The following is a 21,402-nucleotide window of genomic DNA, read 5'->3' as shown; positions in this document are numbered from 1 at the left end:
ATGGAGATTCCACAACCCCCCAGGCAATTTATTCCAGGGTTTCACCACCCGGACAGTTGGGAAGTTTTTCCCAATGTCCAACTTAAACCTCCCTTGCTGCAGTTTAATCCCCTTGCTTCTTGGCCTGTCCTCAGAGACCAAGGGGAACAATTTTTCTCCCTCCTCCTTGTAACACCCTTACAGTCCTGCAAGGGATCCCCCCCTTTCCCTCTGGTCCTTACTGGCAAAAAGGAGGCTGGGGGAAGATTTTTAAGTGACCCCCAGGAGGCGCCCCCCTTGCAGCATTTCATGGCTGCTGGACATCTCCCCCCCCCCCCACCCTGAGGGCCAGATTAAATTGTTTGGCGGGCTGGATGTGCCCTCTCCCCCCCCCCCCCCCGCCCTTTCATCATTTGTGTTGCTCTTCTCTGGACCCTCTCCAATTTCTCCACATCCGAGAGAGGCACCGCCCATAAAGCCAGCTAAGGGGGGGGGGGGGGTTGGAGTTAGGGTCACCCACTCCCACCCCCGCATGGCCTGGATCAGCAAATTGTGCCCCAGGGTTCTTGCATCCGCCCAGCAGAAGGACCGGTCACGTTTTGGGAAACAATCCAGGCTGGTTTGAAGCTTCCAGTTGAAATGCCCAGAACAAGGCACCGCGTAGCCCCTGTGCGAATGGAGACTGACCCCCCCCCCCACACGCATGTCCGAGTGATGCCCGCCCCAGGGGGCACCCCGCTGTGGGCCTCCTCTGCGCCCCTGGGCCCAGGCGGGGAAGCACCTTCTGAGCAGCGCTGGGCAAAGCAGGCCACGAACTCACCACCCACAGCGACCCTGGCTCCGCCACGGGGCTCAGCTGGCGCTGGCTGGGCACAGGATGGATTAGCCCGGCGCAGGGAGGGGGATCCCCCCTTCCATCTGTGTGTGTCTCTGTGCCCCACCCCTCCCATCAGTGCGAGAGGGTGTGTGTGTGTGTGTGTGTGTGTGTATCCCACCCCCTTCCAACTGTGCAAGAGGGTGTGTGTGTGTGTGTGTGTGTATCCCACCCCCTTCCATCAGTGCGAGAGGGTGTGTGTGTGTGTATCCCACCCCCTTCCAACTGTGCAAGAGGGTGTGTGTGTGTGTGTGTGTGTATCCCACCCCCTTCCATCAGTGCAAGAGGGTGTGTGTGTGTGTCCCACCCCCCTTCTATCCATGCCAAGAGTGTGTGTGTGTGTGTGTGTGTGTGTGTATCCCACCCCCTTCCAACTGTGCAAGAGGGTGTGTGTGTGTGTGTGTGTGTGTATCCCACCCCCTTCCATCAGTGCGAGAGGGTGTGTGTGTGTGTATCCCACCCCCTTCCATCAGTGCGAGAGGGTGTGTGTGTGTGTATCCCACCCCCTTCCAACTGTGCAAGAGGGTGTGTGTGTGTGTGTGTGTGTATCCCACCCCCTTCCATCAGTGCAAGAGGGTGTGTGTGTGTGTCCCACCCCCCTTCTATCCATGCCAAGAGTGTGTGTGTGTGTGTGTGTGTGTGTGTCCCACCCCCTTTCATCAGTGCGAGAGGGTGTGTGTGTGTGTGTCCTACTCCCCTTCCATCCATGCCAAGAGTGTGTGTGTGTGTGTGTGTGTGTGTGTGTCCGTCCCACTGCGCCCAGCCAAACCAGCTTTTCCCTCCCCTTTCCTCTTGACACCTTTCCAGCCCCCGCAGCCGGCAGAGCCCCGGCGGCCCGTGTCCGATTTCTCCTGCCAGAGCAGGCTCCCGGCGCGAACCCGCGGTGGAGGGGGGAGGGGGGGAAAGGCTCCTATATAGCCCGGAGACTCCGCGGCGCTGCCAGTCCGCCCCCAGCCGGCTCCAGGAGAGTCCAGCCCCGCGCCCCCGAACCTCCCGGGGCTCCCCGCAGCCCCGCGCAGCGGCATGGGGCCAGTCACGCCGCTCCTGCTGCTGTTCGCTGCCGCCGGCCTGGCGCTGGCCCGAGGTAAGGGGCCTGGTGCCCGCAGGTCCCCGGGCTGCGCGCCCGCGTCCGACCTGAGCGCAGGTGCAGGCGCAGAGACGCTGCGCGCCCTTTCCGCCAGCCTGGCCAGCCCGCTCCGGGGCTGGGGAGAGGCCCCCCCCCCAGCGTAGCGCCCCCCAATGCCTGGGGCTCGGGAAGGGCCTGGCCCTGGCTGGGCTGGGGAGGGAGATACAGCCGCGGAGACCCCTGCCCATCCCCCCCCCCAGGTCACAGTTCATCCACGCCTCCCCTCCCCGCGGCCGGCGGGGCTGCCCGGCCGAGGGGGGGGGGGGACTGACGTGTGTGTGACCCGAGCCGCGGGGAATCCCTCGTCGCATCCCCCCAGATCCTCAATCCGCTGGGGAGAGCCCCCTCCTCCCCCAGTCCTGTTCGCAGACCTCCCCGGCGCAACCTGCCCTGCGCAGGTGAGGCCGATTTTCAGCCACCGCAGCAATGATGGGAGGGAGGGAGGAGGGTTCCGCGTCCCTCTGTCCCCTCATCATCCCCGCTGCCGCTCAGGCTTCCACCTCCCCCCCCCGCCTGGCAGGATCCTGCTCCCAGCAGCAAGACCCCCTGCTCCGTTTCCAAACGCGGACCCTGCCAGCCATGAAACTGACACGCTGGTCAGTTTCGCGGCTCTTCCACCTCCCTGGCAGCCAGCCAGCCGCGCCAGCCAGCCAGCGTCCGGAGAGACTCCCGCACCGTCCGGAGAGACTCCCGCACCGTCCGGAGAGACTCCCGCACCGTCCGGAGAGACCCCGCATGGCGGATCTAAGCCTGACGCCTCTCGGGGTGGATGGGCTGGAGCGGGCGAGTTTCGGGGCCGGGGAGGGGGACGCTGCAGTGTGGGCGCTTTCGTGTCCCTACCTCGAATTAACTTTGTAGCGCGGCAGATCAGAGACCACGGTGACGGGCGATGTCCTGGGAGCATAGCTAGAGAGACCTCCCCACCCCTTCTGTTGCTCTGCCATGGGGTGGGGGCGCGAAAACATGCCTGGGGTGGCGGTGAAGCCTGGGGAAATGGGCTTTTCCTGTTATTTAGCTCCGCTCCTGATAAACGGCTGGTATGAGAGACCGGGCCCCCAGGACAAGGGCCTGGACTGGGTGGAGCAGAAGACCCTGTCCCCACGCTTCGGAGAGTGGGGCCCTGAGTTTTGAACAGAGCTGGGGTATGTCTACTCTACACTTGTATGTCTACACTGCCACCCTAGTTCGAACTAGTGTGGCAGTGTAGACATACCCTTATTTCGAAGTAAGCTATTCTGGAATTGTTATTTCTAAATAGCTTGTTTCCACATAGCCCGTCTGCACTGCAGGGAAGCTTCAAAATTAGTCCCACGCAGCTTCCCTAATGTAGACGCGCTATCTCGATTTAGAGCCCCAAGAAGAATTGGGGAGGGGCTATTTCGAAATAGCAGCAGTGGCACGTCTCTACACGGCTTATTTCAAAATAGCTATTCAGAAATAGTTGTTATTCCTCATAGAATGAGATTTTCTCTATGTCTAGACTACAAGCCTCTTTTGAAAGAGAGCATCTAGACTATAAACAGATTTTTTCAAAAAAGTGAGCTGCTTTTTCGAAAGAGAGTTTAGAAGCTCTCTTTTGGAAAATGCTCATTTTGCATTCAGTAGTGCCTTTTTTTGAAAGAGTACTTTCAAAAAAAGGCGTTAAGGTTTACCGTGCTCAAAAAAACTGCTGCGTTCTTTCAATTTACTTTTGAAAGAACCTGGCTGCAGTCTAGAAGCAGGTGAAGTTTTTTTTTTCCAAAAAAGGCTACTTTTTTCAAAAAAAAAACCCTCTGTAGTCTAGACACACCCTTTTTCAGATTTTGGAATAAGCCATCTGTTATTTAGAAATTATTTTGAAATAACGGAACGGCTGTGTAGACACTCCCATTATAATTTCGAAATAATGCTTATTACCACAGAATAACGGTGCAGTGTAGATGCACCCGACTGGTGACCAGTTTGACAGAGATAGACACATGGAGCCTGCCTCCACTAGAAAATTCTTCCGAAATAACATATTTTGTAATAATAACTGTTGGAATAAATTATTTCAAAATAATACTTATTTTGGAATAAGTTAGTACTTTGAAATAGTTATTCCAAGAGAGTATGTCTACACTACAGTGTTATTTTGAAATATCTTATTTCAAAATAGCTATTTCGAATTTGGCATTATTCCTCATGGAATGAGGTTTACCAATTTCGAAATAAGCCCTCTGCTATTTCTAAGTAATTTCGAAATAGCAGCTTGTCTGTGTAGATGCTAGTAAAGTTACTCCGAAATAACGGCTGTTATTTTGAAATAACTTTCATGTGTAGACATACCCACCCAGAGTCATTATTTCAAAATAGCATTTACTTCAGAATAAACCATTATTTTGAGATAATTATTTCAAAATAAATGCTATTATTATTTCAATGGGCGCACTGTTACAGCATTCCTGTAACCCTTGTTCCACAAGGGTTAAGGGATGTCTTGAAATAGCACATTATTTTGAAATTTGGCAAACTAAGTTATTTCAAAATACATACTAGCCACACCCAACAAGCATGTGTCTACTCAGCACCTGAAACTCGAAATAAGAAACTATTTCGAAATAGCTTATTTTGAAATTTGATGCTTCTACTCAGCACCAACTTTAGAAATAATGCACTATTTCGAGACAGCCCTTAACTCTTGCGGGACGAGGGTTACCCGGATGCCAAAATAGTGGGGCCGTTATTTAGAAAAATATTTCAAAATAATGGGCAGCTTGTTTATTTCAGCTTGTGTAGATGCATAGTAGCTATTTCCAGTATTCCGAAATAACTGTGCAGTGTTGACATACCCCACGTTATTTTGAAATAATTTCCAATTGTAGAAACTAGGGTGAGTCTACACCACACCCATAGATTGAAATAAACAATGCAATTTGAGCTATACAAATTGTGTAGCTTATTTTGAGTGTATTTTGAAATAGAGCACTAATCCAAAACATCCCTTAATCCTTGTGGAATGAGGTTTACAGGGCTGTGGAATAGCGATCCCGTTATTTCAAAAGAATGGGCTTGTTTAAAAGATGTGGAGCAGCTATTTCAGGATACCGGAAGTACCCGGTTTACCAAAATAGCGCTACAGTCTAAATGTACCCCAGTAAATTATTTCAAAATAGTCAATTCGGTAGTTATTATTTCCAAATAGGTTATCTGAAAATAATAACTCCCGAAATAACTATTTTGAAAAAACACCGTACTGTTGACCAGGGCAAATAGCGCTATTTCAAAATAGTTATTTGGGGTGCATCTACACAGCACTCAAAATAAAGAACTCAATTTGCACTACACAAATTGCGTATCTTAGGCTATGTCTACACTGCACAGTTATTTCGGAATAAGCTATTTCAGAACAGGCGTTGTTCCTCATAGAATTAGATTTACAAAAGTCGAAATAAGCCGTCCGTTATTTTGAAATTATTTCAAAATAATAGAATTGCTGTGTAGATGCTTGCATTGTTATTGCGGAATAACGGGCGTTCCTCCAAAATAACTTTGCTGTGTAGACGCACCTTATTTTGAAACTATTTCAAAATAGCTCATTTTGAAAATTGGGACATCTACAAAGTACCAAATTTCAAAATAATGCGCTATTTCGAGACAGTCCTTGTCCCTTGTGCAATGAGGTTTCCTGGGATGGTGTAATAGCGCAAACATTATTTTAAAAAATATTCAAAATAATGGGCGGCTTGCATAGACGCAGGGTAGCTATTTCGGGATACCTCTGGCATCCCGACATAGCCATGCAGTGTAGACATACCCATAGGGAGTGATTATTTAGTTGTTTTGAAATAGTTGCCCAGTGTAGGCATGCCCATAGCATGAGAGATCTTGGAGGGGTTGAGCAGAGCAGTCAGAGGGGTCAGGATCTGTGAGAGGGCAGGAGGGGGTAAGATCTGGGGGGAAGGGGGGAGGTTGGGTGCAGCAGAGGGGGCAGTTTCTAGGAGGGGCAGTGGAGGGCAGCAGGGGGGCAGGATGTGGCAGGGGACATTACAGCTGCGTCTACATTGCACCGGCAGCTCGAAATAAGCAGAAGAACCCGAAATAGCACCGCAGTCTGGACGTACCCTTTAAAGGGCAGCGGAAGAGGAGGCAGGATCTGTGAGGAGCTCTTGGGTGTATCCAACGGGGATGCAAACACAGTGTAGTTCTTCCAACAGAGCCTTTGAAGGATGATTCCCTACTGGCCAAGACCAATGTGCTGGAGAAACACCAGACAAAGAGACCTGACTCCAAACGTCTGGGCGCGGATACAGCAGGTGTGTGGCCCTTTTCAGACGTGTTTGCTGCTTCACTGCCTGCCCTGGTATAAAGTCCCTAGGGGTGTGTCTACGCAGCTCGAAATAAGCGACGCACGTTGTGCTACGTCAATTGCGTCGTTTATTTCGAAATCGCTTATTTTCGATTCTACACAGCACTGATGTCGAAATAGAGCCCTCTTCCTCCCACTTCCCTTACGCCTGGTGCCAGGAGGGTTCCAGGAGCCGGAGTAAGTAGTCCTCCAGCTCCCCAGCATTGCCACAGGATGTGGACATAACTGCTTGCTGTGTAGATGCGGCAGCCGGCTGGAGCATGTGTTGGGAGCAGCTCCCTGCTGGTCTGCGGAGAGTGCCAGCATCAAAGGGGCTTTGACCTACAAATAAAACCAGCTGCAGACTCCAGAGCCACCTACGAACCTTCCCTCCCTGATCAGCTTGTTTCTGCAAAAAGCAAGAGACGTGCCAGGCTGGAACAAGCCTGTGGCCTGTCTACGCGGGGCCCTGGCGCTGCCAGGCCGTTGCTCCTGCTCAGTTGGTGCCGGGAGGATTCCTTCCTGACCCCAGTTGGGAAATCTGCCCTGGAGCATGACGATCGATCGATCCCCTTCTCCAGCAAGCGCCCAGCGGGCTAATGGTGGGTTCCTTTCCCTGCCCCCTAGGCGCCACCGAGTGGACCTCCTGGTTCAACGTGGACCACCCGGGCGGGGAGGGCGATTACGAGAGCCTGGAGGCCGTCCGCTTCTACTACCGGGCGCGGGTGTGCGCCCGGCCCGTCGCCATCCAGGCCCGCACCACCGAGTGGGAGCTGCCCGAGGACGTGGGCGAGATCGTGCACTACAGCCCCGGGAAGGGATTCTGGTGCCTCAACCGGGAGCAGCCGGGGGGCAGAACCTGCTCCAACTACCACGTCCGCTTCTTGTGCCCCGTGGGTGAGAGCCCTGGGGGAGGGCAAGGGGCTGGCTTGGTGGGTTACTGGTCCGAGGTTCCTCCCCCCCCCCGCACCGGCTGGGCGCCTCCTAGGGGCTGAACAGCCCCCTCCAGCTGCAGCCAGCACCCCCGTATCCCTCAATAAAGCCACCTGTCTCTTCCATAGCCATCCCCTGCTCCACTCTCCCTTCCCGCTGTCTCATGGAGGGTCTGGTGGGGTGGCCCCTCTGCCCGCCAGCCTGTCCAATTCAAACACCTGCTGGGCCAGCGGCTTGCCGAGGAAGGCCCCAGGGCTGGTATCTGGGGAAACTGGACCCCTGTGCGAATGGGGGAGGGGGGTTACAGACACATGCGTCCTTGTTGGGTCAGCACCAGGGCCAGATTCCAGGCCCTTGAAGGGGTCCCGAGTCTCTGGTTTCAGTAGCTCTCACCGTCCCCCCCCCGGGGGCATTTCCCCCTACTGACTCCTCCCCCCACCCTCAGAGCATGACGACTGGTCGCCCTGGTCAGCCTGGAGCGCCTGTTCCCGGACCGCCTGCGGGGCCAGGGGGGTCCAGACCCGACAGCGCAGCTGCCTCCCCAGCCAGCCCCTGCTGCTGCCGCGGCTGCCCAAGTGCGCAGGGAAAGCCACGGAGAGGCGGGGGTGCAGCGGCCCCTGCGCAGGTAACGGGGGGGAGCATCGTAGGGGGGTGGACACCGCTGGGGGGGCTTGTGCATGGGCCCCTGGTCACCAGGGGGCAGTCGGTCCAGCCCCCCCGGCGTGGGGTCTGGGCACTTGCTGCAGGCTGGGAGCACTGAAGGTTGGTGGGGAGAGAGACACGTTGGATGGCCAGCGGGTCATCCACTGACCAGGGAAAAGCGACGGACAAAGCCCCCGGGGTGGGGGGGTTCCACAAGGTGGCTGTGCCTCCATCCTGGCGAGGGCAGCCCACCCCCACGCCTGTGTGCACAGTCCCAGCCAGCAGGGGGCAGCGTACGCATGGACACACCCTGCGCCCACACCCCATTCACCTCCTTAGCCTGTGAGCTCCAGGGGAGCCGGGACTGTGCTTGTTGCTCTGTTTGTGCCCCACCCGGCGCGCTGGGGTCCCACCCCAGGCCCAGGGCTCCTTGCCGTACTGATCAGAACGACCCAATTAAACCCCAGCCCCCCCCCCCGAGCTATTTCAGATCCTGCATGTGCCCTTTGGTACCATGCCGGAGACCTCAAGAGGTATCGCATCCAGCCCCCTGCCAAAGCAGGACCAGCCCCAACTCAATCAGCCCAGCCAGGGCTTGGTCAAGCTGGGACTTAAACACCCCTAGGGATGGAGATTCCCCCCGTCCCTCAGGAACCCAGCCCAGCGCTTCCCCGCCCACCTAGGGGAATCGTTTTTCCTAATATCCCACCTAGACCTCCCCCGCTGCAACTTGAGCCCGTTGCTCCTCGCTCTGCCACCGGCCCCCACTGAGCACAGCCTCTCGCCAGCCTCTTTGGAACCCCCCTGCCCCTCATCAGGTAGCTGGAGGCTGCTCTCAAATCCCCCCTCCCTCTTCTCTTCTGCAGACTAAGTCCAAATCCCTCAGCCTCTCCTCGTAGCTCATGCGCTCCAGCCCCCTTGTCATTTTTATTGCCCTCCGCTGGACGCGCTCCATCCTTTCTGCAATGGGGGTCCAAACCTGGACGCAAAGTCTTTGAAGGCCGCCAGCTGAAGTATTTTCAAGGACTTTCTTTCACCAGTTCATTAAAACGGGAGTAAGAAGGGAGGGGGGAAAATCGTAAAAGGCCTCAATGCATCCACGGGCAGGCCTGCCGGCTGTTTGCCTGTGGTCTTGACTGGCTGCTTTTTTATGGCCAAAGGTCTTTTTAATGGACTCTTTGGGAGCCCGGTGTTCCGTCTGGCGGGCTGGCAGCTCCGAGCGCTGGAGCCGTTCCTTGTGGGACGAAGCAGCAGATCTTGGCCTAGCCGGGGGGAATTTTTAAAGTTGGCTCCCCCCGCTATCCAAAGCAGAGCAAGTTGTTGTTTACACCTAGCGTCCAGCGCTGGGCCCGTAGGGACAGCTTACAGCATCTGTTCTTCAGGGTAATTGAAGTAGCAGAGGCTTAGGACATGAAAATAGTTTGGCAGGTGCGTGCGGAAGGCTGAGCCAGTGAACTCGACACTGGGAACAGAGAGCTCCGCCGTCTGCGGCGTCCTGGCTCTGGCCATGCTGGGTTTGGGACTGATCCTCCAATACAAGGAGAGGCTGGGCAGGGGACTTCTTGGGAAACGCAGTTTGGTGGCCTCTCTGGATTTGAGCCCAGTGGCAATCAAGGCGAGAAACAAGCAGAGTTTCCTTTCCCCGGGGCCTTGTGTCATGATTTGCACCAGTGCAAAAGCAGGGTGTTGCACGCTGCTTGTGTTTCACACTCCCTTTGCACTGGTGTCCATGAGCGCAAAAGAGAGGGCACCTTCAAAGCCCTGCCCCAGCATGCCCTGGGCTCAGTGCCAGACCCAAAAGGGGTTCCCAGCGAGGCTCACGTCTGCCCCCAAGCAGGGTTTGGGAGGGTGGGGGTGGGGAAGCTGGTGATCTGCCCTTTCACCCTACCAGGTGTGTTCTCCAGTCTTGGGGCAATGCACAGAGCCGGGGGGGGGGGTGATCTCTCTGTGGGTCTGTCTTCAGGGCAGCCGCTACCGCCGGCACAGGATTCTCCATGCAGCGCTGTGCACGTGAAGGGACCCGCTGCCTGGTGGGCTCATGGGCGTTTCCGCCTGCAGATGCCGGCTGGAGCAAGTGGGGGGCCTGGAGCCCCTGTTCCCAGAGCTGCGGCAGCGGCGGGAAGCGCGTCCGGCACCGGAGCTGCAAGAAACCCAAGAGGTCCCACTGCGTCGGCCGCCCTTCGGAGGTGCAGGAATGCGCCCGGACACCCTGCCCAGGTACGCGCTGGGCCGGGGCTCCCTCCCCTGCCCCACCCAGAGCAAGAGGGACCAGCCACGGGAGGAGCCAGGGTTTGGGGAGACGGGGGGATCTGGCCGAGCCAGGACGGGAAACCTTTGTTCTTTAGGGCAGTCCAATCCTCCGGGCTTGGGAATTGGATTCAGATGGTTGGGGCCTGAGCAAAGCCCTTGTCTGCCTATGATAACCTCTGGTCCTACCCCATCAGCCCTTATTTATACATCCGTCCATCCCATCCGTCCATCCGTCTGTCCATCTGTCCGTCCATCCATCCATCCGTTTGTCCATCTGTCCGTCCATCCATCCATCCGTTTGTCCATCTGTCCGTCCATCCAACCATCCGTCTGTCCATCCATCCATCCGTCCAACCATCTGTCTGTCCATCTGTCTGTCCATCCATCCATCCATCCGTCTGTCCATCTGTCTGTCCATCCATCCATCCGTCCATCTGTCTGTCCATCTGTCTGTCCATCCATCCATCCATCTGTCCATCTTATCTGTCTGTCTGTCTTTCCATCCATCACATCCGTCCAGCTGTCTAGCTGTCCCATCCATCCATCCATCCCCTCATCTCTCCCCTCCTCTTGCCCTTAGCTCCCAGGGGTGTTTGGAATCTCTCAGGCTGATCCAAACCCCTGTCAGACAGGCAGGCAGGCCCATTACGACTCAGCAACAGTGTTCCCTCTAATTTTTTTCCCTCCTGTGTGTGGGATAAATTTTGTTCTGTGCACGGCGGCACATGCAGATGTGCACCATCCACAGAGACACAGGCTGCCGGCTGTGGGCACTCTGCTAATTAGTGGGCGGCACGTGACTCTCTCCTGGGCGGCTGCCCAAACGCTCGGCTTCCAGGGAGCACTGCCCAGCGAGTGAGCCCCCCGCTTCTCGCCCTCTGCCCCCATTTCCTCTCTGTCCCAATCTCTCTCCCCTCCCAGGCCCGGCGGCGGGGTGCGGAGGGGAGCAGACCTGCCCTAGGCAGCTCCGCACCCGTGTGCAGCCCAGCGGGCGGGGGCGAGAGCAGGGGAAACGCCGGCCCCGTGCAGAACCCAGCGCTCCCCACTCTGGGACTTAGAACCCAGGTGGATCCGAGTTCTAAGCTGCACAGGGAAGGGCTGATCCTCCGTTGGAAGGCTCAGGAGCCCTCTTGCTGCCCCGGGGGTCTCTTGGCCCTGAGGTTCCCCCTTCCTGTTCTGCCCTGGGGGGCCAGGCGCGCTGGGTTCCTCTCTCATTGCAGCCCCCTCTGTCCCTGCCCCCAGCCTGCCAGCGGAGCTGTGCCTTGGGCGCCCCGAGCCAGGACTGCAGCGGCTGCCCCTGCCCGGACCACACCCTGGTGGGCACCGTCCTGAGCGCCGAGGGGGCCACCCTCGCCAACGCCCGGGTCACCCTCCAGGCCCAGCCCCGGGCTGTGCTGGCCAGGACCGACCGCCGGGGCAGCTTCAGCATCCGGGGGGTCTGCGCCGGCCACGGGGCCAACGTCAGCGTCCAGCTGGAGGCGTTCGCCCCGGGCCAGGCTCCCATCGTCTCCAATGGCTCCCGGACGTCGTGGGTGCGGGTCACGCTCCATAGGCTGGGTGAGAGGCCCTGCCTGGTGGGTCCCGTCGCGCCTCTAGGGACTGCTCCACGCAGAGAACAGCCTACTACTGCTGCCGGCGAGGGGCTCGCTCCCAACGGGAGCCCTTCCAGCCCGGGCGCCCCCTGACTGCTGGTGCTGTGGCAGCCTCCAGGAGCTGATAGCGATGGGGGTGGAGGCGGAATGTGTGGGGGGGGGCTGGATTTGGGGCAGCTCAAGGTCTGCTCTGGAATATGGGGGGGGGGAGCAGAGAGGGGGGAGGGAGATTGTTGTCAGCACTGGGGCATCCTTGCCTCTTCTGCTCCGTCTCCCTGCAGAGAAGCCCTACATGGTGCAGCACCCCGAGTCCAAGGTGCGGGTGGCCGGGCAGGGCGTGACTCTCTGCTGTGCAGCCACCGGCACCCCTGTGCCCCTGAAATATTACTGGTGAGTGACGGGATCGGGAGGCAAACGCCATTAGCCGTGGGGGTGGGGGGGGAGCCTGGGCTCCCAGACAGAGGGGTGGGGGGTATGTGGTAGGACAGGAATAGGAGGGGAAGGGGCTGCTGGTCGGGAATGAGGGGCCCTGGCAGCCGCAGGTGGGATGCCGGCTTTGTGCCAGCCTGCCCTGGGTCCGAACCAGCGCCAGCTTCCCTGGGCACGGACGGCAGCGTGTGTGTCTGGGGGGAGGAAAGGGGGGTCAAGCGTGTGTGTGTCTGTGGGCTGGGCCAGGAGGAGTTGCAGGGAAGGGCTTGTGTGTGTCTACGGGGGTGAAGAGTGCGGGTTGTGTGTGGGGAGGGATGGGGGGGGTCATGAGTTGAAGGTGTTGGGGGTGTTGTGTGAGGGTGGGGGATGGGGTGGGTGATTGAGTGTTTTGGGGTGAGGCGGGCTTGGGGTGGGAGGTTGAGGGATGGGGGTTGTGTGTGGGGAGGAATGGGGGTGTGGGGATTGGGTGCTGACGGTGTTGGGGGTGTCGTGTGGGGGTGGGGGATGTTGTGGGGGGTTGAGTGTTTTGGGGTGAGGCAGGCTTGGGGTGGAAGGTTGAGGGATGGGGGTTGTGTGTGTGTATGGGGTGTAGAGTGAGGGTTGTGTGGGGAGGGACGGGGGTGCGGGGATTGGGTACTGACGATGTTGGGGGTGTCGTGTGGGGGTGGGGGATGTTGTGGGGGGTTGAGTGTTTTGGGGTGAGGCAGGCTTGGGGTGGAAGGTTGAGGGATGGGGGTTGTGTGTGTGTATGGGGTGTAGAGTGAGGGTTGTGTGGGGAGGGACGGGGGTGCGGGGATTGGGTGCTGACGGTGTTGGGGTGTCGTGTGGGGGTGGGGGATGTTGTGGGGGGTTGAGTGTTTTGGGGTGAGGCAGGCTTGGGGTGGAAGGTTGAGGGATGGGGGTTGTGTGTGTGTATGGGGTGTAGAGTGAGGGTTGTGTGGGGAGGGACGGGGGTGCGGGGATTGGGTGCTGACGGTGTTGGGGGTGTTGTGTGGGGGTGGGGGATGTTGTGGGGTGGTTGAGTGTTTTGGGGTGAGGCGGGCTTGGGGTGGGAGGTTGAGGGATGGGGGTTGTGTGTGTGTATGGGGTGTAGAGTGAGGGTTGTGTGGGGAGGGACGGGGGTGCGGGGATTGGGTGCTGACGGTGTTGGGGGTGTTGTGTGGGGGTGGGGGATGTTGTGGGGTGGTTGAGTGTTTTGGGGTGAGGCGGGCTTGGGGTGGGAGGTTGAGGGATGGGGGTTGTGTGTGTGTATGGGGTGTAGAGTGAGGGTTGTGTGGGGAGGGACGGGGGTGCAGGGATTGGGTGTTGAAGTGTCATGTCGGGGATGTGGGGGCATTTTGGGATGAGGGGTGCATGGAAGGGTGGGCCTGGGGGCTCAGGGGATCCGTGGGTATGGTGGGTCTGTGGGTGCAGGGGGACACTGCTCTAGGAGCCATCCAGGGGGCAGCCCGGGCAGCTGGCGAGCCCCACTCCCCCTCCCCCCATCACTGACGCTTTCTGTGGGCTGCTCTCCGGCAGGTACCACAACGGGACGCTGCTGGACAGGAAAGCCCACAAGTACAACAGCAGTTTGGTGCTGCGGGGTCTCCAGCTGCCCCAGGCCGGCGTCTATCACTGCAAAGCCAGCACGGACGCGGGCGCCATCAAATCCTCCCCCGCCTTCCTCACCGTGATGGGTGAGCCCTGGGGCAGCTGTGAGGGGTGGGGGGGGCCCCCCAGGTTATCCGGCCGGCCAGCGTACCTGCTTACGGCCACAGTGCCGGGGGAGAGCCGGGGAAGGACCCTCCTCTGGCCACGGGAGGGAGGCGAAGGCCACGGGTCGAAAGGCCGTTGGCTTTGGCGAGAGACAGGCCAGAGATGCCAAAGGGGCTGGGTCAGATCCCAGCTGCCCTCAGGCCCCGAGAGGGCCAATAATCCAGTTTGGCTGCTTTGGGGGGGTCCTGGGCCGATGCCGGAACCTGGCACTAGCAGAGCCAGAAACGGGAGCCGCTGCGGGAGGAGCGGGAGCCCTGGCTGGGCTGTGATGCGCTCCTGTCTCCTGGGGGGCTGGCATGGAGGGAGGGGGCTGCCGGTCCGGATTGGGGGGGTGGGGCAGGGTGGGCTCTAGGAACCTTACTCATGGCGCGGAGCGCGTTGTTCCTCGCTTTGGAACAGGGCTGAGCGAGATACGGCCCACGGGCTCCCGGCCGCTCTCCGGCCCCCAGGCCAATCGGGATCCAGGGGTGGGGGAGCGCGCAAGGTCATTCGCTGCTCAAAGGGACTGGCAGCTCCCTCCCCCTGCCCGGGGCGGGCGGTGCCTGGAGGAAGCCACCAGCCCTTTGATCTTGTGCACAGCCCCTCTCCCAGGTCTTGAGTGGCCTGGGGGTGGGGGGAGTGTGCGAAGTCTCCTCCTCCCCTAGGGGCGTGCAGTGCTTAGAGGGACCCACCGCCACTGCCCGAGGCCCCTCCCCTTCTGCATGAGGCCCCGCCCCTTCTGCATGAGGCCCGCCCCTTCTGCCCGAGGCCCCGCCCCTTCTGCAGGAGGCCCCGCCCCTCCTGCCAGAGGCCCCGCCCCTTCTGCCAGAGGCCCCACCCTTTTTCCTGAGGCCCCACCACTTCCACCTGAGTCCCAACTCCTTGTGGGGCGTGCAGAGCCACCCTGCAACCAGGAACCAAAGTTCGCGAAATGGCCCCCCCCCGCAAAAATGATTGGCCACCCCTGCTTTAGAAGGAGCTGGGTGTTTCTTGCCCTGGATCAGGGAGGGGGAACCCGGTGCAAAGTGGGGGAGGCTGCTGCGTTTGGCATTTTGGGTAACTCTTCTCTCCCCCCCACAGGCCAGGGACAGCCGAGCTGCCGGGCCACGCCGGAGGAATACCTCATCAAGCTGCCCAGCGAGTGCTTCCAGGAGGGGGGGCGCTCCTCGTACTACAACGTGGGCCGCTGCCCCGACACCCGCTGCGCCGGGACCCCGAAGAACGAGCTGCAGTGCCGGGATGGGGCGGGGCGCTGCTGCAGGGTCCGGCGCATGGAGGTGCGGGAGATCCCCTGCTCCGGCGCCGTCCTGCCCATCAAGGTGGTGGCCGAGTGCGGCTGCGAGCGCTGCGCCCGGCCCAAGATCTTGGTGCACGGCCGGGTGACGGCGGCCGACAATGGGGAGCCCTTGCGCTTCGGCCAGATCTTCCTGGGCAAAGAGAAAACCGGCTTCACCGGCTACCAGGGCACCTTCGCCATCGACGTGCCCCCCGACACCCGGCGGCTGGTGGTCCGCTTCGTGGACCCGCTGCAGAAGTTTGTGGACACGGTCAAGGTCCTGCCTTTCGACCCCCGGGGCGGTGCCGTCTACCAGGACATCAAGGTGATGCGGAAGAAGGAGCCGGTGGATCTGGACCCCACGCAGGCCAATACCATCCTACTTGGGGAGCTGAAAGGCCAGGAGCCGGTGGGGGAAATGGTAATACCAGCCGGCTCCTTCCTTCGGCCCAACGGGGAGGTGTACAATAGCACCGTCAAGGCCAGCGTGACCTTCCTGGACCCCCGGGATGTCACCACGGCCGCCGCGGCCTCCAGCGACCTCAATTTTGTCAACGCCGAGGGCGATCTCGTCCCGCTGAGGACCTACGGCATGTTCTCGGTGGACTTCCGGGCTGGTGAGTCCAACGAGGTGCTGCGGACGGGCCGGCTGGAGGTGCGGGTGGATGCGGAGCAGATCCGGATGCCTGAGCACCTCCCGAAGATGAAGCTGTGGTCCCTGAACCCCGAGACAGGCCTGTGGGAGGAGGAAGGCGCCTTCCACCTGGCCAAGGAGAAGCGGGGCAAGCGGGAGGAGAGGGCCTTCTTGATTGGCAACCTGGAGATCCGGGAGAGGCGGCTCTTTAACCTGGATGTGCCCGAGAGCCGCCGCTGCTTCGTCAAGGTCCGGGCCTACATCAACGAGAAGTTCATCCCCAACGAGCAGCTGGAAGGGGTGGTGATCACCCTCATCAACTTGGAGCCCAAGCCCGGCTACTCCTCCAACCCCCGGGCCTGGGGGCGCTTCGACAGCGTCATCACCGGGCCCAACGGGGCCTGCCTGCCTGCCTTCTGTGACAGCCAGCGGGCCGACGCCTACACAGCCTACGTCACCGCCACCATGGGAGGGGAGGAGCTGGAGGCCGTGGCCTCCCGCCCGAAGCTCAACCCCAACGCCGTGGGGGTGTCCCAGCCCTACCTGAACAAGCTGGGCTACCGCCGGACGGACCACGACGACCCCCGCCTCAAGAAAACAGCCTTCCAGGTCAACCTGGCCAAGCCCAACCCCAACAACATAGACGAGGCCAACGGACCCATCTACCCCTACCGGAGCCTGCGGGAATGCGAAGAGGCGCCTGTCGCGGCCAACCACTTCCGCTTCTACCGGGTGGAGGTGGACAAGTACGAGTACAACGTCGTGCCCTTCAAGGAGAGCGACCTGGCCTCCTGGACCGGGGACTACCTGTCCTGGTGGCCCAATCCCCAGGAGTTCAGGGCCTGCTACATCAAGGTGAAGATCCACGGGCCCCAGGAGTACATGGTGCGGTCCCGGAGCGTGGGCGGCAGCCACCCCCGGACGCGTGGCCAACTGTACGGCCTCCGGGACACCCGCAGCGTCCGGGACATGGAGATCGACAACAGCTCGGCCGCCTGCGTGGAGTTCAAGTGCAGCGGGATGCTCTTCGACCAGAGCCTCATCGACCGCACCTCGGTGTCCGTCGTCCCTCAGGGCAGCTGCCGCCGCACCGCCGTCAACAGCCTGCTGCGGGAATACCTGGGCCGCCACCCCCCGGTGGTGGAGAACAACGACACTTCGGTCTTCAACATGCTGGCGCCGGTCGACCCGCTGGGTCACAATTACGGCATCTACACGGTCACCGACCAGAACCCCCGGCTGGCCAAAGAGATCGCCATCGGGCGTTGCTTCGACGGCACCTCGGACGGCTTCTCCCGGGAGATGAAGTCCGACGTGGGTACGGCCCTGACCTTCTCCTGCCAGGAGAAGCCTGCCACCCGGCAGAGCCTGTTCCAGCGCCTGCTGAGCTCGCCCGCCGACGCCCTGACCGAGATCCGGCGCGAGATGAGAGGCAACGAGCAACTGCGGGCCCCCGCCCAGGTGGTGGCCTACCCCGCTGGCCTCAGAACTGGCTTCTCCTCCCAGACCAGACGGACCCCCAGCAGCCGGAGGAGGATGGGCCTGATTCGGGCTCAGCAATAGAGCAAGCAGCCCCTCGGCCCTCCCTCCTGACCCCTTCCACAGCAGTCTCCAGGGCCCTGACACAGAGAATCCCCCTTCCCCCATCCCGGAGCACCCCCTCCCCACCCACGTCCCCATCCCCGCTGGTAGAAAGCCTATCACAGAGGCCCTTGTTGCCAACACTGAAGTGGGGGATGCGCCTTGGTCTCTCCAAAGTGACTCTTCCCTGCTCCGTTCTCTCTGGCGCTTTGGTAACATCCGGGCCTGGGACGCTCCATGGGCCTGAGCAGAGTAGGGCTGGCACCTAGTGTTACCATTCGCCAGGGTTCCCTGCGATCTGGGTGCTTGCGCGGCTGCTCAGGAGCAGTTCAAATGCTGCCCAGCTGATTAGCAGAGTGCCCACCGCTAGGTTTTGGTTCTGAGGGTGGTGCACATGCACATCTGCCTTGGTGCGCATCAAATTATTCTGCACATGGGTGGAAAAAAGATGAGTGGGAACATGTTCAGCTGCCTGCACTTCCCAGCCTTCCGGCAGTTAGCTTAGTGCCAGACCTCTGCTCCCAAACCTGGATTGTCTCCCTGCCCCACCGTGAGAGTAGCCCGACGTCTACATTTGGGGGAACAGCTCCAGTCAGGCCACGTGGGGAAGGGAAAATTCCGCACTTGCCTGAGGCTTTCCTTTTGGAGTGCAGCACCCCCCTTGCATCTCCCCAGAGTCAGGCGCATAGACCTGCCCCTGGAGAGACACAGCCCCTGAGGTTATTTTTTTAACGAGGACAGTTCAGTGGAAAGAGGCATTTGACAGGAATAGCATTGCCCACTCATGCAGGCCAGCCCAGATCCCAGTGCTCCCTGCAGAAAGAGCCGCCTCTGAAACTGACTAGAGACGAATGTGAAACTGACCAGCCGTGGTTTACAAGTAGAGAACAGGACACAAGCGGGAGAAGCAAATTAGCTCTTTTGACATCCTTCCTGCCTTCATATTAACCCCCCTCCCCGGTGGGCGATTCGCGCTGCAGGTAAGGACATCCTTAAGCACAGAGCCTGCCAGCGTCCTTTTGAAGCACGACATGTTTTTATTTGGGTCAGGGCAGAACAGGGAGCAGGGGCGGGAATGAAACACCATCGGGTGTGCAAAAGGGCCAGGAGGAAAAGGAGGCATTTGGCATTTGTATCATTGGGCCCCTGTCCCCACCAAGGTAGGAAAAGCAACAGAATTATGAAGATAAACAAACTGATTCCCCCCCAGGTGGGAGCCTGTGAAGCACCCCTGGGGGTTTGCCCCAGCCCGGGGGGGGGGGAGAGGAGGGTGTAGGGGGATGGGTACATTAAAGTGCTGCCCCAAAGCAGATGCTTTCAGGGATAGCAGTCGTGTCAGAGTGTAAATCCCCGGCCCTCATCCATAGCCCAGCCTGCAAATCCCACCTTCTCACGAAGGCTTGTCTGGTGCAACCCTCCTACACGCACACACTCGTGCACCTGCACACACACTCGTGCATGCGTGCACAGGCACGCCACTCTGAGTTTTTTTCAATCAATCTTTGTGTGTGTGTGTGTGTGTGTTTGAGGGATGGTGCAAAGTTATTTCCTTTCCTAATTTCATATGGTCTGGATGGATAAAATACACCCAGCGTTTAGTAATGACGCACCCCTCCCCCAGGAGAGAGGGGGCACTAAGAAGACGTGCAAAGGCAGAAAATCCCACTTGGCAAACAGACTCCGAGCTGATTTCCATGCCAAGACCTGATAAGGCACCTGCGAGCCACCAATGGACTTGCGGTGCCAGACAATCTCAATGCACAGTGATTTACACACTTCCTGCCTTGTGTCTGCCATAGCTCCCCACCCTGCTCCGCCACTGACCACTGGCAGTTCTGCTTGGCCGGAGCCAGGCCAGTTTGGGTCCCTGGAACATGGCATTGAAATTGTCCTGATTTAACACACGTGCCTGGTTGTTACTCATGGGTCGAGAGCCCGGGGCCGGGTTCTGCACAGGACGGTCTAGTTTGCTAAGGCACGTCGCTACATTGTGCAGGTTTCTATGTTATTTATTATAAAATACATGGGTGTGTTTTCATCAGCCTGGCTGAGGCGTGTCCCTGTGCACTCGTGGGATGGGCCCATGCTGGGCTGGCGCCGGGGCTGGAAGGCAGCAAACCAACCTCTGACCCATTCACCAGCAATACAACCTCCCAACCATCTCATGAACTAACAGGCTGTGTCTAGACTGGCCAGTTTTTCCAGAAAATCAGCCGCTTTTCCGGAAAAACTTGCCCGCTGTCTACACTGTCCGCTTGAATTTCTGCAAAAGCGCTGACTTCCTACTGTAAGAAATCAGTTCTGCTTGAGGAAATACGATGCTGCTCCCGTTCGGGCTAAAGTCCTTTTGTGCAAAAGGGCCAGTGTAGACAGCTCAGATTTGTTTTGCGCAAAAAAGCCCCGATCGCGAAAATGGCGCTTGGGGCTTTTTTGTGCAAAAGCGCGTCTAGATTGGTCACGGATGCTTTTGCGCAAAAGTGTTTTTGCAGAACAGCGTCCGTGCCAATCTAGACACTCGTTTCTGCAAATGCTTTTAATGGAAAACTTTTCCGTTAAAAGCATTTGCGGAAAATCATGCCAGTCTAGACGTAGCCACAGAGTTTAAAGAGAAGCTAGATAATTTCATGGAGGTTAGGCCTATAAAAGGCTATTAGCCAGGGGATAGAAATGGTGTCCCTTGGCCTCTGTTTGTCAGAGGCTGGAGAGGGATGGCAGCAGACAAATCGCTTGATCATTGTCTTCGGTCCACCCTCTCTGGGGCACCTGGTGCTGGCCACTGTCAGCAGACAGGCTACTGGGCTAGATGGACCTTTGGTCTGACCCAGTACGGCCGTTCTTATGATCTTATGTTCATCCATTCACCAGCAAATCAACCTCCAACTCTTGCACCCATTCATCTGCTCATGAAGTTCTCTCACCTCTACCCCGTTACACCATTCACCTATTGCATCACTGCAAGTGCCCACCTGCTCATCTCGCCATACCTACGCTTGTTCATCTACCCCTCCGTGTCCACCAACGCAGCCATCCACATGTCCCCTCCCCATCCATCCACATCTGTCCACTCATCTATTGATTCAGGTCTCTTCCCAGCCACCCCAATACCCACCAGCTTGCCTGCCCAGCCAATCATGAGCTGCTTTTCTCCATTCTCCGACTCTATCTTGGTTTGCCTCCATCTCGCTCACTGTCCACACCCCTTGCTGACTCAGTAACAATGGGCCAGCATCCCCCCCCCCCCCCCCCCCGGTCCCTCATGCTGGAGAACATCAGGACAAATTCCCACGACTTGAATGCAGACACATCAGGTGACGCTGATACGAGGGGAGAATCCGGCCCAGAATTAACTCTGTGCGTCTGTTCCTTTGCTGGTGTAAACTGGTGCAGTCCAAGCACACAGCACCAATGTATAGCTGGGGGCCTGTCGACACTAGCCAGGCTGTTGGCCTAGTGTTGCTCTGTCCACAGACACAACCTGTGTCCGGGCCTCGCTTGCCACCACATTGTGAGTTGTGTTGGCAGCCGACCCCGGGGTCAGGTGGCATGTTTAATCGCTGCCAAATTGCAGCCAGCTTGTTGCCGTAAGCCAAGGCCCCACACCAGCTTCTGGGGCAGAGGGGTCTGACCACACTGGGACCTGGCAGGAGTTTCTCCACGGACTGAAAGACTTGGGTGCCCCAGCACGCTAGCCCTGTGTGTGGGTCCCTCGGGGGGGGCTGGTAAATGTGGCACGAGGGCATCGCCGCCTGTGTGGCCAGCCCCATGTGCCTCCCGCCACATCCCCGGGGCTTGTTCAGCCTTTCAAGCACTCAGCCTGCCTGGAGCTGAGGGGCCATGTCAGCCCGGGCCCACTGGGGACCTGGTGCTAGAGGGAGCCCACAATACAAAGCCTTCAGCCCCCCAGCTCCGGGTGTGCAGAATCTCAGCCGCTCCTGGAGTGGCAGGGAGCTGGCTCCAGCAATCAGATCAAATCCGAGGGCTGGGACCCCAGACTCCTAGGTTCTATCACGGCTCTGGGTGTATTTAAGGTTCAGCTCCCGGCTTCA

General features: G+C 58.8%; 1 protein-coding gene across 4 annotated transcripts; it reads left to right on the top strand.

The window, feature by feature from the left end:
• Positions 1 to 1,678: 1,678 nt before the first annotated feature.
• Positions 1,679 to 19,397, top strand: CILP2 (cartilage intermediate layer protein 2). Of its 4 annotated transcripts, none has more exons than XM_075902796.1 (9): positions 1,679 to 1,937; positions 6,143 to 6,253; positions 6,913 to 7,182; positions 7,664 to 7,843; positions 9,919 to 10,077; positions 11,353 to 11,667; positions 11,984 to 12,092; positions 13,650 to 13,807; positions 14,946 to 19,397. In XM_075902796.1, the coding sequence occupies exons 1-9, from the start codon at positions 1,877 to 1,879 to the stop codon at positions 17,336 to 17,338; spliced, it is 3,756 nt and encodes a 1,251-aa protein (XP_075758911.1). In that variant the 5' UTR covers positions 1,679 to 1,876; the 3' UTR covers positions 17,339 to 19,397. The 4 variants fall into 4 exon arrangements, with proteins under 4 accessions (XP_075758911.1, XP_075758913.1, XP_075758914.1 ...); XM_075902797.1 differs by having other exon boundaries at positions 1,680 to 1,937; positions 6,155 to 6,253; XM_075902798.1 differs by lacking the exon at positions 6,143 to 6,253.
• Positions 19,398 to 21,402: the final 2,005 nt, after the last annotated feature.

The sequence above is a fragment of the Pelodiscus sinensis genome, chromosome 19 (assembly GCF_049634645.1).
Source record: "Pelodiscus sinensis isolate JC-2024 chromosome 19, ASM4963464v1, whole genome shotgun sequence".
NCBI lineage: Eukaryota > Metazoa > Chordata > Testudines > Trionychidae > Pelodiscus > Pelodiscus sinensis.
The sequence above is the reverse complement of the archived record's forward strand: the minus strand, read 5'-3'. Positions and strand labels throughout refer to the sequence as shown.

Bases quoted from the DNA above. Each gene is read 5' to 3' on its own strand.
- CILP2 (XM_075902796.1), top strand. From the start codon at position 1,877: ATGGGGCCAGTCACGCCGCTCCTGCTGCTGTTCGCTGCCGCCGGCCTG. The intron at 1,938-6,142 runs GTAAGGGGCCTG...AACACAGTGTAG, and splicing joins CGGCCTGGCGCTGGCCCGAG to TTCTTCCAACAGAGCCTTTG. The intron at 10,078-11,352 runs GTACGCGCTGGG...CCCTGCCCCCAG, and splicing joins CGCCCGGACACCCTGCCCAG to CCTGCCAGCGGAGCTGTGCC.